Source organism: Centropristis striata, chromosome 17 (genome assembly GCF_030273125.1).
Source record: "Centropristis striata isolate RG_2023a ecotype Rhode Island chromosome 17, C.striata_1.0, whole genome shotgun sequence".
Classification (NCBI taxonomy): Eukaryota; Metazoa; Chordata; class Actinopteri; order Perciformes; family Serranidae; genus Centropristis; species Centropristis striata.
In genome coordinates, this window is record NC_081533.1 from 34,866,999 (window position 1) to 34,886,406 (window position 19,408).

The following is a 19,408-nucleotide window of genomic DNA, read 5'->3' on the forward strand; positions in this document are numbered from 1 at the left end:
AGCAGCGCGCCAATGCGCGCCGCCGACGCGCGCACACAGAGCGCGCCCACCGACACGTACAGGCAGCAGCATGCACACAGACGCTCTTTACCCAGATCGCCGCAACAAGGTGTTTTCCCTTCATTGCAAGAGAAAGTCTGAATCACTGGAGTTTAAACCAAGGTATTTTTCAACGTGTTTTCATGGAGCTTGTTAACATTTGTGTCATGTGCATGAATGCAGCAATCGTGAGTAATTAGAACAGTTGAATCTGACACTACCGTGGCAGCCTGTTTGTCCTTTGATTTCCTTTGTAAAAATTAAAAACAAATATCTGAATGTTCAGCGCTGCACTGATAAAAAGGCTTGAAGCTAATCAGGTCAGGGATCTTTGAGCATACGGACAAGGTGCATTTATTTGCTTTATACGACTGGTGAGTAATTAAATCTTATCTTAAACTGTTTGAAATATTCTGTCAAGTTATTTGCACAAAAACCTTTTTCATTCTGTTATTGTTCATTTCAGTTGTCAGGATGTTTCATCAGAGGAATGGATCGCTCTCAAAGTCTCGTCTCAACTCTGTCAGCATTTTATTTTTGCGTCTCACTGCTGGGTTTCTTCTCCTGACACGTTATTGTGGAGGTAAATTCAACACACACACACACACACACACACACACACACACACACACACACACAAAAAGCTAAGGTCATGATGAGGGTTTGAGGTCACTATTAGTGAAAATAAATCATTAATACTGGAACCACACTTTTCAGAATAAAACCCTTTTATACTATCTGCTGAAACAGGCTGATAGACATTCCCAAAGGGTCTGCAGGGGTTTGGAGGCCTGGGGCTTCCTAGTCTAGGTGGGTCTTTGCTTGAAAGTTCCTGAAGTGCTCTTGTATAAAGGGGGTAGTACACAACTTTAAGCACAGTGGTGCAAGGTTTGTCTCTGGGGATTTGCTGACACATTTTTTTTTATTCAATTCAGTTCATAGATACGAATTAACTTGTGGCATACCTGTCAGCAAGTGGTTAACTTAGCAGAATGAATGGTTTCATACCTGTCAAGTTTTGGATTTGAAAATAAGGGAAATTTTACCGGTGCCCACTCCGAGCAGTGCCACCACCCCAACCAAGCTCCAGTATCCCTTATATTTTAAGACAGGTGTACAAGAAAGCTAAAATCACCACTTGTCAACCACTTATAAACTACATTTGGCTTCATGCACAGCTGCAAAACTTCCTAAACTTCAGCCAGCTCCTTTGTTTCCTGTCTGCCATTATTGGACAAACTAATTCATCCAGGTGTGTCTGACCTCAGTTGTCACAACAACAATAATCAGACACACCTGGATTAATCGGTTAGTCAGAACCCTATGGCTGTCGTCACAGTGACTACGTTGTTTATTTATTTATAATATATTTTTTGGGCATTTTATCACTTTAATGATAGATATTCAAAGTGAAAGGGGAAGACAGAGGGAAAATGCTCCGAGCCGGATTTGAACCCAGGCTGCCTGCTCACAAGGACTGGGCTTCAATGCTATGTACTCTACCAGATGTGCCACCAGAGATGCACCATGTTCATTATCTATACAGTCTATGGTTGGCACTCATCTGACGTCACACACTAACCTTGCGACAACTGCCACCTACAGTACCTGTAGTAGGCTTTTTTACTCTGCCCTGGCCCGGTTGAAATACGGGAGATTTATGGGAAAATACTAATACGGGAGGACGGCGGGAAAGAAGGGTAAAATACGGGACTTTCCTGGCCAAAACAGGATACTTGACAGGTATGCTTTAAAGGTGGTGGTTACCAATACACAAATCTCTCAAATTGCTTTTACTAAATTTATAAATTAATTAATTTACAGCACAATGTACTCTTGTGAGTAAAGATGGATCTACTCCTGTACCAGACAACTGGTGTAAAATGTAAAGACTTATATCAAATCTAGAATTCGAGTAAAACATTTTGGTGTGGACCAAAATGTAATATGCTGATAATAATACTGTACAATGATGACTGACTGCCAACTGTACTATGCCTCACACGGGGCACCACAAATGTAGGGAACACGGTTACAAATATATGTATGGTTAAATATAATGAACTTGTGATTATGCCTCATCAAATAAATAAATGGATACCCCTCCACAGGGCACCAAAAGTAAGAAAAGGGAGGAAGCAAACCAAGAACATAGAGCGATACCCATATCCTAAATGTAATCAGGTAGTTTTCAGTAGATTAACAGACAGATTGATTTTTTTCTTGTGAAACCACATGAACAGAAATAGATAGGAACTATCTAATCTCTATCTTAAACCACTCCTGTCTCTTCCTCAGGTCAACCTAAGGTGGTCGGTCCGTCTATGCCAATAGTTACATTAGCTGGTGATGACATCATGTTGCCGTGTCACCTGGAGCCTGCTGTCGACGCTGCCTCCACAGCGGTGGAGTGGACCAGACCTGACCTGACACCCAGGTTTGTCCATTTGTGGCGTTCTGGTGAAGAGCTTCTAGATGATCAGCATCCGTCGTACAAAGACAGAACATCAGCGTCCCTCTGCAGACTGAACCGAGGAGACATTTCACTGAAACTGTCCAAAGTGAAACTGTCTGATGCAGGAAAATACAGATGTTTCCTTCCAGAGTTGGAAAGAGACTCAGACGCCATGGTTCAGCTTGTTGTTGGTAAGTGAGACGGGAATATAGATGTGTTTCTGCTTTGACTCATCGGTGAAGTTGTTTTCTAGCTTTAACTCTGCTTTATATTGGTTTAGTTTTAAACATTAATATGATACAATATAAACATGTTGGCAACAACATGTTAACTGATTCCTATCGTGTTTCACAAGGAAAAGACGTGGTTTTCATATTCCTTGGCTTTCTTTCACCATTAGGTGTCGTCTCCTCGCTCAGCGTAGAGATTTCCAAAGTCAGCAGTGGAGTGACACTGTTGTTAGACTGTGAGTCTTCTGGCTGGTATCCAGAGCCTGAGGTGTTGTGGCTGGACGGTGAGGGAAAGCTCCTCTCTGCTGGACCTACAGAGACAGTCAGAGGTCCTGATGACCTCTATACTGTCAGCAGCAGAGTGACTGTGGAGAAGAGACACAGCAACAGCTTCACCTGTAGAGTCCACCAGAAGGACACCAACCACACCAGAGAGACACACATCACTGTTGGAGGTAGAACATTTCTTTATGCATAATTAATTTTTTTTGGTTACGAAGTTGAAGTCTAAAAACATCTGTCATGTGTTTTGTCATTTCAGATCTCATGGTCCAGTGTAGTACTGCTGCTCGTATCAGTATCTTCTTCACTGTGTGGATCATGGCTGTGGTTACAGTTGGCCTCGTTTTGTGGAAATTGGGACTGTACAAAACCAGTAAGTCACAACTTTAACGTCGCTCTTCCCAAACGTAAAGTTACTTTCGTTTCTATTTGATGGCTATTTTTTTGCATTAATTGTTAGATTGAAGCTGATCTTAGCCTCTTTGTCATGCATTACAATCATGGAACATACAACTTGTTGTGTATTATGATGCTTAAGGCTAATACATACTCCGCAAGAACAGAGAAATTTGTTCTTTTGCTTGAGCTTTCAGGAACAAGAACAAAGGTAGACATTGGACATTTCATACTTCACGAGAAACTCAAGTGCTGAACTCCTTGGAAGTCCTCATAGGGCCCTCCCACTGCAGCACACGTCAAATTTAAATTCTAATTTCTGACCAATCACACAATATTTCTACCACACAAGAAACAGTTCTCTCACGATGATGTGTCAAGAAGGAATGATGTCATTCTGTTCCTGCCTCCCTGGAGTATGGATTAGCCTTTAGTCCAATGGACACTTGCCTGCACTGATAACCCGGAATCTGTTAATGTACAAAAAGTTTGGGTGAATATGTCAAGGAACAGAGTTTTATTGCATTATTATATTGTGATTAATGGGTGAACTAATAGTTTTGAGCTGAACAAACTTAAAACATGAGTTATAAGCCTGAATTCAACACATCAGCGTCTCATCAGGACCAGTCTGGTCTTGTTTGAGGGACAATAGTAAGAAAACTGTGCAATAGCACTACTTAAAAATCTGGTGTGGAATATATTAATGAAGCTTTCACTGCAGTTTTTATGAATAATGAATAAAATTGAATGCAACTCAAAACATTTAATCACTTTAACTTAAAATGCTGAGTTGAATGATTGGACAGTAGGGTGATGTCTCAGTACAAATAATATGTCATTTAGTGTATTGAATTTACATAGTTATGTGCAGAGCGTTGGGCTTTTAAGTTGATTCTACTTAAACAAATGGAGGTTCTTTAGTATGAATCAACTAATTTGGTTTGTCCTTTTTCATTAGTTTAAAGTGGCTAAATAAAGTTTCTTTAACAAAATAGTTTTATAGTTTATATCTTTTTTTCTCACATTACTGTCTCTCAGCATGCATAACAAAAAACAGCTTTCAACTTCAAAATAAACTTATTTCTCATCTGTTCACGTAGAAACCACTGACAGCAGCATAGAACTCCAGCAGCTGATGGGAGGAGAAGAAGGAGAGAGGCTGATGACGAAAAGTGAAAAAAGTTCTTATTTGGACAATGCAAAGGCAGAACTTGACGAGGAATCACAGAAGAATGAGGGAGAACTGCAACATGTACTACATGTGATTACAACACTAACAGAACAGAAGAATAATCTGAAGAACCAGAGAGAGAAACTCATCTTACTCCTGCAGGAGGACAAGATCCTGATAGAGGAGATCAAGAAGAAGCTGAAGGAGGGAAGAATGATGAAGAAAGACACAAAAAAGGAAAAGCGTGAAAAGACCAGAGAGGATCTGGAGAAGAGAAGAGAAGAACATGAGGAACTGTTAAAGAACACAGATAAACTACTGGAGACAACAGAAGAGATGGTTATTAGAATGATAGAAAGGAAGGGGAAACTAGAGAGAAATAAGGAGAAAATAAATAAAGACCTGAAAGAGATAGAGAGACAGAGAGGAGAGATTCAGAGGAAACTTCAGTCAGAACAGTCAGAGAGAGAAGATGAAAGAAATAATACATCATACAAGATACTGGTGTAACCATTTAAAATATTGTTTGTATTAATTTTAAATCCATAAACAGGTTACTCCTGAAACTTCAGATTTCAGTCCATCACTCCTTTTGCGAATATAATATATATTGAGATATATATTTTTCATGTGTTTCATTATGTTTTTATTACACTGTGGTGTCATTTGCTCATGTGGTATTTGTTGTAAATTCATGTCAGACTGTAGTTCATTTGTGTGATTAAATAATCCTGAATAATTCATTCTATTAACATTGGTATCTACAAAAATGTAGTTTAAGTTAATTGATGTACTCGTCGTTTGACCCTCTGAACCCCAACAAGCTGTTTCAGAGAGTTTTTTTTGTTTTATTGCTCTTTTTACATTTTCCTCACTGTGTCCTTGTAATTCACTGCAACATATACAATCTCTATACATCTATGAGTCCTGCAGCTCTGTGGAATCAACACAATCATGGCTAGAAGTGGGAACAACTCAAACATGTCACCAGTTTTCTCCACATATTGTACATATTGAAGTATTGTCATGTTTCCAGCCTCTCCTGTCCTCTCCCCTCTGCTCTGTGTAAACAGCATTTTGTCACGCTTTATCTTAAATGATACATGTAGAATAAAGAGATGCTGACAGAAGTATCACTATTTTATTTTTCTTCATTTTGGTCACTTCTTCTAATGGAATTTTATGTAACTGATGATCTGTTCAAGGACCGTCAAAAAGTTCAAAGTTCGGTGATAATGCATGTTTTTACAGTTTTTTTGTATCAAAACTGTATTTTTGATATATATAATATATTTTTACTTGTTTGTTTGCTTCAGATTACAATAAACTTCACTCTAACAATAAACTCGACTTTCTCTGGAGATGAAATCACTAAAAACATAACCACTCAACAGAAAATCGTCAAAAATGCAAGTAAGACTGTTTTACAGTTTCTCATTTCACAGTTCATAAATATATCACTAGAATGTAATTGTCATTTTTGACCACAGGGGGGCGGTACTGTATCACCTCCCACACACACAGCAGCTTCAGACTTTGGACCAAATGTGTTCACCAAGATTATATGAAGGGTGATGACATCATAAAGTATCTCACACAATGTGTTGTGCTTTGTTCTAATCATGCAAGTTAAAAAACAACATTAAACATAATTAAAACTAAACAACCATTTCATAACAGTGACAAAATACAGACATGACATGAAATAAAGTATGAATACACAAAATAGGGACGTGTTTTCCTTTTTGGGGATAAATGTAAGGTATGTTTGTGGTCAGATAGATCAATAGAAGTAAAAAAAGATAATTATGATCAGCCTCAGAGAGGGTGAGGAGCTCAGACATCCGGAGGGAGCTCGGAGTAGAGCTGCTGCTCCTATGAGTCTAAAGGAGCCAGCTGAGGTGGTTTGGGCATCTGGTAAGGATCCTCCCTGCGCCTCCTGTTAGAGGAGTTCCAGGTCCAACTGGTAGGAGGCCCCGGGGAAGAGCCAGAACACGGTGGAGGGATTATATCTCTCTCCTGGCCTGGGAACGCCTCGGGGTCCAGGAGGAGCTGGACGTTGTGGCTGGGAGAGGGACGTCTGGAATGCCCTGCTTAGCATGCTGCCCCCGCGACCCGGCCCCGGATAAGCGGCGGAAAATGGATGGATATTTCTATGTTTTTTTTGTTGACACTGACAGTTTGGATGGTACTTTTAACAGTTGGTGGCTGAGCTTTTATCTGCAGCACACGTGTGGTTTTAGGGGGATCACACAGTGACATTATTAACCGTGTAGCAGCTCTCATAGATATTTCTAGATATACAAACAGGAAGGGGAGGTTCTGACCTGCAGCGTGTCTCAGAGTCTTCAGTGTGACATTCAGACAGTCAGCAGGAAGACGTCATGGAGGTCACAGCTCTCTGCTTCAGACTGAGTGAGTACTGACACTCTATCATTAATGTCATCATATATATTATATATTGATATCTAACAGCTACTTTAATGTGTCTCTGCAGTGCTGGATCTGTTGATCCTGCTGGTTGTACCAGTTCACCACAGTTACTCTGCTCAGGAAGACGGTAAGTCTTTTTTTCTCTAAACTTTATTAATTATCTGTCTGGCAAAAATCCCTCACAGTAATGTGATTACTGCTCCACAATCTGCTAAAAGTAATTTGTTAATTTCATACTAGTGATACGTTTTAATGATGTCTCTTGTTTTCTCTTTGTGCGTCTCAGATGCAGCTTTTCCTCGTGTTCTTCCAGACAGACTGCAGTTTTTTGAGTACGAGCACATGACTGTGAACTGCGAAGAATTCAGAGGTTTAACTGAATGGAGAGTGATGTGGAAGCTCAACACGGGTCCAGTAAACTCTTACGACTCATCGGCACCCTCCCACAAAATTCAGCCCACCTATAAAGAATTCAGCGGAGAGTACTGGTGTGAAGATGGAGAGGGGAACACAAGCAGAGCCGTCAACATCTCCATCACTGGTACGTTTATACTGGTGGATACAGTGTGTATGGGAATTATTGTCTCCAACATTCACATGTTCACTTTCTACAAACTTGAAAAAAATTATAAAATATTCAGGGTAAAGCATCAATGTAGGAAAGAAGTTGGAGTTTCCCATTTTGTTGAGATGATTTATAATAAATTAATATGATTATAGAAATATATTCACAGTTATAAAACATGTTGCCTGAGTCCATTATACATAGAAGATAATTACAACGAAATTTAAAAGGAAATGTTTTTATTGTGTTCCTATGATTTTTGGGTTGGTGAAGAAAATTGAAAAAATGTCTGATTATCCCCATACTGAATATCAAACAATTTTAATAATAAATCATAAATCATAATAAAGTTAGATTTTTTTAATTTATGAGTCATAGCCATTGATATAGTAAAAATGTTTTGATTCTCAGTAAGTATATAGTAAAAAAAATTGAAAAGATATTTTCTGCATAATTTTGTGTTTTCACAACATGTAACCACTGTATGAAGACATTTATAAGATACAGTGGTAACATGCTGAGTGAATATAATCCAATGAATCTAATTCATGTTATCTGTATACATCCTTTGTTGTTTGTGAATGAATCCCCAACGGTGGCCACCAGTATGAATGTGTGTGAACGGGTGAATGAGCGTAGTGTGTAGTGTAAAGTGATTTGGATAAAAGTGCTATATAAGTGCACTCCATTTACAATGGACATAGTCATGTGTATTTCTTCTAGTTTTTCCGTCAGCTCACAGAACGACAGAAACTCCAGTTTATGGAGGTTTTAGAAAAAAAATAATTAAGTACAGTTGTTCTTGACGGAAATGCTTTTAAAATCAATTCTTCCTATAATTATGATGTCATTATTTTAAAATGGAAGTATTTCTTTCATTCTTTCCCCAATAAAACACTTTTTGTTGGAAAAGTCTTTCAGAAATTAAAGTTAGTTACATGCAAGAATATTTGTGTCATTTTTGCACAGTGGACCCTGTAATCACTGTTCAAGTTACAGTATAAAACTGATTGATGTCTTACAAATATGTTTATGTCACATTTAATGTGTTTCAGCTGGTTTAGTGATCCTGGAGGTTCCTGCTCGTCCTGTGCAGGAGGGAAACAACCTGATTCTTCATTGTCAAAAGAAGAAATCTGAGTCAAAACACATCGCCGAGTTCTACAAAGACGGTTCCCGACTCGGAATCTGGTGTGAGGAAGACATGGTCATCCAACATGTTTCCAAGTCTGATGAAGGATTCTACAAGTGCAGCATCCCGAAAGCAGGAGAGTCACCAGAGAGCTGGCTGACTGTTTCACCACAAAACAAAGGTGATTTGTTTGTGTTTGTGTTTTAAATTTCTCCAACACAGAAGAAATATAAAGTTTAATATCTTTTCTACTTATCAAGAACCTCCCCGCACTGACCCCCATGCTCTGCTCTCCCTGCTGTGGATCGTTGCACTAGTGGCTCCGCTGCTGCTGCTGGTGAAGAAACTACCATTCTGGAGGAAACACAAAGGTACACAAACCTGAAAATAATATTTACAAAATATTAGTTTTTGTTGCCATTCTAGTTTATAATGGGAAATGTAGGGCGAGATTGTAGTTGTGTATGAATGTAAATGCATTATTGTCCTGGGATTAAAAAAGCCCACACTGCATTAACATTTAAAAATGATGTGCATGTCTGATTTTGACTCTCATCTTTAAAAAACTGTTACAGAGTACATCACAAACTACACAGATTTAGAGCAAAACATTTAAATAGAGTTATATACATTTGTTTGTTCCCCACACAGAGCCGGACGTGTCTGATGCCCTGCAGCCTTTACCAGACGAGAGTGCTGTATATACTTCAGTTTGCTATCGGTAAGATGTACTTCACCAAAACATGTTACAACCAACAAAGATTTCAAAAAGAAGCGCTGGACTAGAAAAATACGATAAAGACGTTTGCTCTAGGTTGACGTCATTCTGCTGTTTAAAAATGCACTTGACGTGTAAACCTGCTCACATTGTTGTTGAATCTTATTGAAAGAAGTGAAGTAGACTTTTTAATCATTTTTCTCTTTTAACAAACTCTATCCTGTGTGTTTTAAAGGCCACTTGACATGACTGAGGGACGAAGAAGATGCTCTGGACATCGTTCTCAGGGCAAAAGAGAAACAGCCATAGAAAATAATAACTAGATTTAGTTCATGCAGAGCTCCAGTAAAGCTAAAGCTATAGAAACCATGCAGAAATATGATGCCACATTTTGCTTTCCTTAAAGTTCCATTATGGAGAAGAATAGATGACTTTTGAGCGTTAAATGCCGATTCTTTGGGTTGGTTGTCGGGACGAAACACCAACACAAAGTGTCAGTTTGTGACAACCATCGAGTAACTTTCTCAGTCATCTCATACTGCAGCTTTAAGTTACCAACATTTCTGCCTCAGCCAAGCTAATGTAATAAAAAAAACTTTTGTTGTTGTTTTTTAAGCTGAAATTGTAAAGACAGATAAAACCAGGTGGATGTAAAAAGACTGAGTGGCAGTTCTCATGTCTGGGTGTGAAAATAGTTACAGTGTGAGAAAAGGTCGTGTGGTTAGTTGTCTTCCTCAGTCTTGATCTGGGCTCCTTTCTTCAGTCACGTCTCTGGGTTATCAAAGGAAACTGTTAAACCACATTGTTCTATCTGGTCTGTCAGTCCACAGCTGAAACGCTGCTTCAGCTTTTAAATATATACTCGCTGTGGTCAGCTTCCATCAACATGCAGTTATAGCAGGTTGATCAGACACATTTAGCATAAGTTTCCATTAACATACTGACTCCCACCAACATCTGGCATGTAAATACAAAACTTTTAACTGTTAAAAAGAGAAACTCCACAAAGTCTTGTCACAGATGCACTGTACTTCTAAATGTTTAACATTGTAAAGTCTGAATGTCTCTCCATCAACATAATAAACTATATTCACCTCATGCTACTGTGATACAATTTAACCATGAATGATCAATTAAACAACTTTCAAACCATAAACATTGTTGTACAGAAATGATGGCAGTAATTAAAGTAATTTAAGTTCATCTTCTGCTCTCAGTACAGAAAATTATATTAAATGAGCTGTTTTACCTTGCGAATAGATTACAGTAATAATCCAGAAGTAATACCAGTAATTAATATCATAAAGTTTAAACTAGAAAATTTCCTCTGGGGAAATTCTGAAAGGGCCACGGGGGCTACTGCCGGTGTGTGTACACTATGATGAGACTCTTCAGAGATTTCAAACTATGCCCTTTAACCTCAAAATGTGTGTGTGTGTGTGTGTGTGTGTGTGTGTGTGTGTGTGTGTGTGTGTGTGAGAGAGTGTGTGAAACATGTATCTGGAGGACTGTGCGGGCTTACGCGCGCATTTGTGTGTGTTTGTAGCGAAAATCGCATAAAGTTACCTCTATGTGTGTGTGTGTATGCGTGTGTAATTTAAATCACATGAAGTTACCTGTGTGTGTGTGTGTGTGTGTGTGTGTTTGAAGCATGTGTATGCATGTGTGAGGAGTGTGCGTGCTTATGCGCATGTGTGTGTGTGTATCTGTAACTGTAATCACATCAAAGATCAAAGCAATCAACAGAATTAACTGACACCTGTTAATGAAAGAGTGACAGCAGCCAGAGGTGGACAGACTGGAATTTCTGGCCTCGAACAGAAAGCATTTTTGGCAAAACCATAATACCTATCATTGATCCGACTTCACTTTGAGCGTCCTGAGTTCTTCCTGAACGTCTACATATGTTGTTTTTTTTTCAGAAAAATGAAAAAATAGCTTTGTTAGAGTGATCTAAAAAAACTGTTTGATCTCCCTTTTTCAGAAATCTTCCTGCGTTTTTAATATGGGAGCCAATGAGGCTGTTGGTGGTGTTGGTGGATCATCTGTGCGTCCTACGCCCAAACTATAACTCTGACAGCTTTACCAGAGGATTGTGATGGAGAAGACTAATTTTCCTACGTTTCTATGTATAAATTATTTCTGTAGAGTGTACATTTACATACAGCCCTTGTATGTATGTACTGGAGATCCCAATAACTACATACCTTTAGCAACAATGGAAACAATGCACACTTTAAACCAATAAATTCAGGAAAGGAAATTCATTAAGTACAACACACTTTATTTTACTGTTTGTTAAACCTCAATGATACAAACAATTCACTACGGTGAGAACAATGAATCTGCAGGAGCTGTTAGGGTCATACAGTGTAGGAATCATGGTCATTATACTATATTTACAAATATTAGTGTTATGGATTACAAATACAAAATACAAAAGAAGGTATGAAAAACTTCATGTGTTAACCTTTAAATGCTTTGATTCTGTAGTTGTATTAATATTCTTGCATCCTAAACTTGAGAACAGACTCTCCCTTCTTTCTTTAACTCAACATTATTCTCCATCCATGTGGGTTTCTGCTTCCTTCTTCTTTTCTGTCACTCCAACAGTCAACTCGTCTGTCTTCTCTAACATTTTCTCTGTGTCACTTTCCAGTTGCTTAAGGTCCATCCGTCCTTCAGTCAGGCCCCATTTGTATTTAGAGATTATTTCTTTCAGCTCTAAGTATCCTGGTGGGATGACAGATGTTGTAAGTTTAGCCTTGTCTTTTAAATATTTCTCCACTGACTGAAGCTTCTTCTCATTCTCCTTCACCAGCTCCTCCACCTTCTGATGATGCTGTTTCAGTTGATCTTTCTGCTTCCTCAGTTCCTCCTTATGTTGCTTCAGTGTATCCACCATCTCTTCCTCTTTCCTCTGTAATTCAGCCATTTTCCCATTCTGTGCCATTAGCTTCTGATTTTCTTCATGTGCTGTTTCTGTTTCCAAATAAAGACAGGGATGTGTGACCTTTAAAGTGTGTAAGTATTTTTCTAATGCAGGTGTGTCTTGAATGGAAATGGTATTGATATTGGACAGAACAAATCACTGCTGGAACTAAAGCAATATTTACTACTACTTTTTATAGTTTGTTTTTAAACATTTCACATCAGGACTAAAGAGATATTATATCTTGAATTTCAGAATGTTTGACATAAGTTAACATTATTTCCTAAGGGAAATTGATGACTGATAAAGTAACAGCAGTATCAAAGCATTAGTCTGTTAAATACAATTAGTCTAACTAAAGGCTATAAATTGATCAGTGATTCAGCTGCATGCTGGGAGATGTACAGGAAACTCTGTTTCCATTAAAACAAACTAATAACTTTAACTTACGGATTCTGTCTCGCCTCCATCTCCATCCAGCAAAGACAACTGCAAGAACACACGTGAAACAAGCCACCAAGCTGACGGTGATACAAGCTGCAGAACTACAAGCCACGAAGAAATCATCTGAAATAACAAAACAAATATATATATTTATATCAAGTTATTACGCAGCTGTTTAAAACAGTGATCAGATCTAGAATGTGTTTCTACCTCCAACAGTGATGTGTGTCTCTGTGGTGTGGTTGGTGTCCCTCTGGTGGACTCTACAGGTGAAGCTGTTGCTGTGTCTCTTCTCCACAGTCACTCTGCTGCTGACAGTATAGAGGTCATCAGGACCTCTGACTGTCTCTGTAGGTCCAGCAGAGAGGAGCTTTCCCTCACCGTCTAGCCACAACACCTCAGGCTCTGGATACCAGCCAGAAGACTCACACTGGAGAACCACTCCACTGGAGGATCTGTCCATCCCTGACAGATGGATGATCGGAGGGGAAGAGGTCCCTGATGATCAGAGGGAGACATTAGCTAAAGGAATCATTTCATATTTGAAGGATGGTTCCAGAACCAAGAGATAGGTGTTTACGGAGTAGTGTACCGCCAATAAACCCCCCCCCCGTACAGGTAATGGTGAAACATTGAGCATCATAATAACAATACATTCTTGCTCACCAACAACAAGCTGAACAGTCGAGTCTTTCTCCACATCTGGAAAGTAACATCTGTATGTTCCCCGATCAGACAGTTTAACTCTGGAGAGGCTCAGTGAAACGTCTCCGTGCTTCAGTTTGTTGACGGACACTGATGTTCGTCCTTTGTAGGACCTATGCTGCTTATCGTGAAGTTCCTGGTGTTCGTGCCAAACGTGAATGAATCTGGGCTTCAGGTCAGGTCTCGCCCACTCAAAGGTCATACCAGCAGCATCCTCAGCTGGTTCCAGTCGGCATGGCAGAGTGATGTCATCACCAACTGTTGCAACTAGAGGCTGGAGAGCTCCAACTACCTTAACCTGAGCTGTAGAGAAACATCCTGCTGTCACACTCACACCAGGACAAAGTGTCTTCCAATTCTACTGTATGTTTAGAAAACATCTCTAACTACATTAAATGTGCACATTTTCAGCATCCTGCAATAAATATATTTCACTTAAAGTTTGGTGTTCTACTTTCATGTGTATGTGTGTGTGTGCGTGTGTGTGTGTGTGTGTATGTATGTATGAGGGGCCGTCAGGGATATAATTCAGAATTATAATAATAATAATGATACAATTTATTTGTATAGCACTTGTCTGTAAAGCACTTTGTTACTTTGTTAAGAAAAGAGATAAAAACACAGTGGATGACAGATAAAAATTACAATAAAGCAACAAAGCAAAGTGCAATGCAGACAAGTTGGAATTACAAATGTCAAAACATAGAAAGTGGCACGAGCTGGGGGAGAAAAACAACCAAGAGATCAAGTAGTTAAAAAAGCTTTGGGATAAAAGAAAGTTTTCAGTAGGGATTTAAAAGAGGCTAGTGATGTAGCCTGTCTGACCTCAAGGGGTAGAAAGTTCCAGAGACGTGGGGCCCTAACAGCAAATGCCCGGTCACCCTTGGTCACCAGCCAGGATCTAGGGACCACCAGTAGCCCCATCCACAGATCTTAATGTACGCATTGGGACATAGAGGACCAGAAGATCAGAGATGAATAGGGGCAAGGCCATTTAGAGCTTTAAACGTGAGTAAAATCATTTTTAAATCAATTCTGAATTGATTGCCAGTGCAAAGCTGCTTAAACTGGAGTTATGTGGTGGTATTTTTTGGTTCCTGTTAAAATTCGGGCAGCAGCTTTCTGCACCAGCTGGAGTTTGTGGAGGGAGCTCTGACTGATTCTAGTATACAGTCCAGGTGAGAGATGATAAAAGCATGTAAAACCTTGTGTAAGTCAGAATGGGATAAAAAATATTTAATTTTGGAAATTGTTTTAAGCTGGAAGATGCTGCCTGCGCATCAAAACAAAGCTCAGCATCAAACATAACACCCAGGTTTTTAGCAGCCTGCTGCAAGTTCAGGGAGAGGGGACCAAGTTTGCTTTGAAGCAGGTTGGATGAATTTTATAGTTATGACATATAGTTGAGTGTCGTCAGCATAGCAATGATGGGAGACGAGGAGAGGCATGTATATGGAGAATAGCAGTGGCTCCAGAATGGACCCTTGAGGAACACCACAGTTAAAAGGAGCAGTGGAAGAGCAGTGAGTCCATACAACCACTGCGAAGGTTCTGTTCTTGAGGTACGACTCAAGCAGGATGAGTGCAGTACCCTCTATACCTACAGATGTTTTAAAACAACGTAGTAGAATACGGTGGTCAATTGTGTCAATGGCAGAGCTTAAATCTAAAAGCACAAGGACTGAACAATCACCTCTATCAGCTGTTAAAAGTAGGTCGTTGGTTACTTTAACTAGAGCTGTCTCTGTGCTGTGGCGAGCTTTAAAACCAGACTGAAAGCTGCTAAAAATATTATTATTATTCATGAAAGCGATCAATTGTGCAGACAAAAACAAAAAACCATAATTTGGAAATGGGTCTGTAATTATCAAGCTGTAGAGGGTCTAGGTTAGGTTTTTTGAGTAAAGGATGAATGATCACGTGCTTGGAACCATTAGGAAAAATGCCAGAAGTCAGAACTGTTAATAATCAAGGACCAAAAATGTGGAATACTTTTTTTTAAAAATTTTGTGGGGACAGTATCTAATACACAGGTAGAGGATTTCATTCGGGAGATTAATTTACTTAGTGCTAGGATGTTAGTCGTTAGAAACTGCGTAAAGGAGGCCAGATTATTGCTTGAAGTGGGAAGATGAAGAGGATCAGGAGAAATTTGAGATTTTGGAATTTGGAGAGAACTACATCCAGGATATGACCTTTTGAATGCGTAGGAACATTAACTGATTGTATTAGGTTAAATGATTCAATAAGATCAAGAAATTCCTGGGCCATGGGGTGTGTAGGACAACAAACAGGAACATTAAAATCCCCAAGAATAAGCACTCTGTCGTAATTGGATAAAACAATCGATATGAGATCAGAAAATTCAGTGATACAATTAGTATACCTTGGTGGTCTATGGACTAAAATACACAGCAAAGGAGCCGGGCCTGAGATGAAAAAACATAAAACTTCAAATTAATTAAAATTGTTGAAAGAAATGAGGGAGCACTTAAAACATTTCTTTAAAAAAACTGCTAAGCCACCACCTCTCCCACAGGAAGATGTAGATCAGGGGGAGTTGCCTCCACCAATACAGCAGAATCAGCAGGAGTCAGCCAGGACTAGGTTATCATAAATAGGTCCAACTTATTGTCAGTAATGAGTTCATTGATTAGAAATTGTGTTCCCAAAATGTTCCCAAGTGACCTAGCATTCAGAAGGCCGACATTTATGTGTGAGGCAGACAGAGTTGAGGGCAGATTGGCAGTTGCCCGTTGTAACTGGCGTAACTGCCAAAAGGAACCTAAGGGACTGGTGCGAGGACCCCGGGGATGTCAATAGTAGTGGGAGTGGTTGGAGGGCGTGGACATCAGGGAATTGTTTTGACTGGAAATTTGTGTAACACGTGAGTGGGTGACAGCACAAGTAATGTTTCCGGACAGTAATTTTGCCCCTAACAAGTTTGGAAGAATGCCATCAATCCTAAATAGCCTGCGTTCCAAAAAGAGGTTAAAATTGTCAATGAAGGAAACGCCATGGGAATCACAGGCTGAGGAGAGCCAGGTGTGCAGCGACAGCAGACGGCTGTAACAGCCACTACCGCGGGCACAGGTGGGGATGGGGCCAGACACAAAGATCTGGCTCACAGCATTTTTCAGTGTGCTGAACATGTGGGCAAAGTCACTTTTCAAGATTTCTGACTGTTGTTTACAGAGTCCTGGTGATCAGTGACTCTGGTTTCCCCAACCTGTTTCCCAGTAGGATGGACCCAGATGGAGGAGTACAGAGATGGTTCCTACTCAGATTCTTGTCTCCCCGGATTTTAGTCCAGGGCCCTGAAGAAGCAGGTGTGGAACACTTCCGCGTCTTGGGTTTGGCTCCAAGTCTGGGCCAGGGCTCCTCAAGGACCGGTCGGCGGCACCGTGTCTGACTGAGGGATCGAGCCAAGGGAGGGTGGTGTTATTGTCAGGACAGCGGGAAGTTTCTGCAGCAAGCGAGGAGATGAGTCATTCATCCTCCTGGATTTGATAAAGGACTAAGATCCGACCTTCAAGTTCGGTTATCTTTTGTGATAGCCGACAGCATCCAGCACAGTCCGGTGGAGAGGTGAGTGGAGGCATTGATGTGTCTGATATCCTTGTTGGCTAACTAGCTCACACACTAAAAACAAGCCAGGTTTTGCTAGCGACAGTTGAACTAATGATAGTCCGACAGATTCGAGTAAGTGAATAACCATTCACACACACATATAAAACAAAACACATTTACACACTATAGTAAAAACCTCACACACTTACAAGTGAAATGCTTTCACAAACACTACTGAAATGTTATGCTGTCTCACACACACAACTGAAATACTTTTATACACATAACTGAAATGCTTTATACATACAACTAAAATGTTGTGCTCTCACACACATTATTGAAACACTCTCATAAATACTACTGAGATTTCAGTGTAACCCGAAGGCGTTCCAGGGTAAAAGGAAATCAACAAGGTGGAAGTCCGGACCGGACCAGACCAGCAGCTGGCTGTAGCTGGCTGTTGTGGCTGCGATATGGGAAAAGCGACATCAGTCGACTCTCCACCGTGTCGGCACCTTGTTGCATTAGACAATGTTCAAATTGTCTCTGCCGATGACAAAAATGTTGTTCAGTAACACAGCAGCTTCTGTTAAATGACCGGAGAGCTCCTGGGACAACATATGCGCTCCAAAGCCGTTCCACTTCCTCTTCCGAGCCGTCTTCCTTTTACACTGATACGCCTTCCGGTTACACTGAAATCTCAGTAGTGTTTATGAATGCGTTTCAATAATGTGTGTGAGAGCACAACATTTAAGTTGTGTGTATAAAAGCATTTCAGTTGTGTGTGTGAAAGCATTTCACTTGTGTGTGAGGTTTTCCCTATAGTGTGTGAATGTGTTTTGTGTTATATGTGTGAATGGTAATTCTGAATTATGTCCCTGACGGCCCCTCATATACATATGTGTGTGTGTGTGTGTGTGTGTGTGTGTGTTACCTTCACAGTCGTGTGTTAGCAGAAGCAGGACAGCAGTCTGATAGAAAAGAGACACACTGAAAGCAGAGGAACAAGATGTATGGAGCCTCTTCTTCAGGAGAAGCATCGTGGAGTTCTGTTGAATGAAAAAATATAAAAAATGTGAAATAATAAAATTAAAAACAATTAAAACGCTACAAAATATTAATTTCGGAAGACATAGTGGAAAGGTAGTTATACCTGATAGCCTTACCTCACTGGGAACATTGTATATTATGCTGTGATGTTATTATACTAATTTTCTTTATGTAGATGACACCCAGCTTTAGTTTGCTCTTTTACTTAGTCTATAGACTCTTGAGGAGCGTTTATCATCCCTTACTTTATCCTTCTGAACATGAAATGTACCTTTTAAAAATTATATATTTCCAATTTAATTCTTCTTGATCTGGCTGCTGAGTCTATTTGAGTCTATTCACACACAGACTCAGCTTTTAGTCTTCATATTCCTAGATGCTAAACAAAAAAAACCCAGTCTCTTACTTGATTCACAATTGTTATAATTCAAAAACACACCACTTTGAGATAAAAAAAAAGGGGATTTCTGTCATGGCATTTATTATAGCTTTGTCAAAATGAGAACAGAAACAGAACAGTGTGGCCCCACAGACGAAAGAAACAATGTGACAAATGTATTCCATCTTGAGTGGCCTCGTGTAAATATTAGAGCAGGTGTCTGTCCCCAACATGGCTGCCTGTATCCGTTGGTAATCGGAAGACAGACCAGCTGTAAAGCTGGTGAAACATTAACTCACTGCATGTTAAACCTCCACTGTGACCGGTTTACAGCATTCAAAAAGATAAAATGAAGACATACTACCATTGTAAGATTAACTCTCATAAATTGTACTATATTTGAGCAAGAAGCAACCAATGTGTTGGCGGAATTGCGGAATTGTAAAAACTTTAATATAATGAGAATTTGTTTTTACCAAATTAATTTCCAAGGACCAAAAAAAACCCTGCTGCGTGTTGCTGTTTAGGGCTCAAGTGACATTGCGGCTAACTGAATTATTTGATTACAGATTATAATTTAGTCTAATTTAAAAATACAATTATCAAAACACAAAACACAATTCAAACTGACCTGTCTTTACTGCAAAAAATATTTAGAATAAAAAGTTAGTGAGAGAATGTTAGAAATTAAAAGACAAACTCATAGAATCTCATACCTGTTGTCTGCTTCAACAGTCGCTTCAGTGCAGTAAAGGAAATAGAACGGTCAAAGTCCTTTAATAAAACGCTTTGACCCGGACCATCTGTAATGAGAGCAGGTGTGTCCACCTCGTGATTCTGAGTGTGTCTAAAGTCGAAGAGACACATTAAGCCAACTGAAAATTTTAGCCAATGAACCAGCACC

The 19,408-nt window shown here is 39.6% G+C and overlaps 1 protein-coding gene across 1 annotated transcript; it reads left to right on the forward strand.

Annotated features, from left to right (window-relative positions):
* Positions 1–6,012, forward strand: LOC131989139 (butyrophilin subfamily 3 member A2-like). Its single transcript, XM_059354336.1, has 6 exons — positions 1–162; positions 506–622; positions 2,338–2,685; positions 2,895–3,179; positions 3,266–3,379; positions 4,506–6,012. The coding sequence occupies exons 2-6, from the start codon at positions 514–516 to the stop codon at positions 5,084–5,086; spliced, it is 1,437 nt and encodes a 478-aa protein (XP_059210319.1). The 5' UTR covers positions 1–162; positions 506–513; the 3' UTR covers positions 5,087–6,012.
* Positions 6,013–19,408: the final 13,396 nt, after the last annotated feature.

Bases quoted from the DNA above. Each gene is read 5' to 3' on its own strand.
- LOC131989139 (XM_059354336.1), top strand. From the start codon at position 514: ATGTTTCATCAGAGGAATGGATCGCTCTCAAAGTCTCGTCTCAACTCT. The intron at 2,686-2,894 runs GTAAGTGAGACG...TTTCACCATTAG, and splicing joins CATGGTTCAGCTTGTTGTTG to GTGTCGTCTCCTCGCTCAGC. The intron at 3,380-4,505 runs GTAAGTCACAAC...CTGTTCACGTAG, and splicing joins ATTGGGACTGTACAAAACCA to AAACCACTGACAGCAGCATA.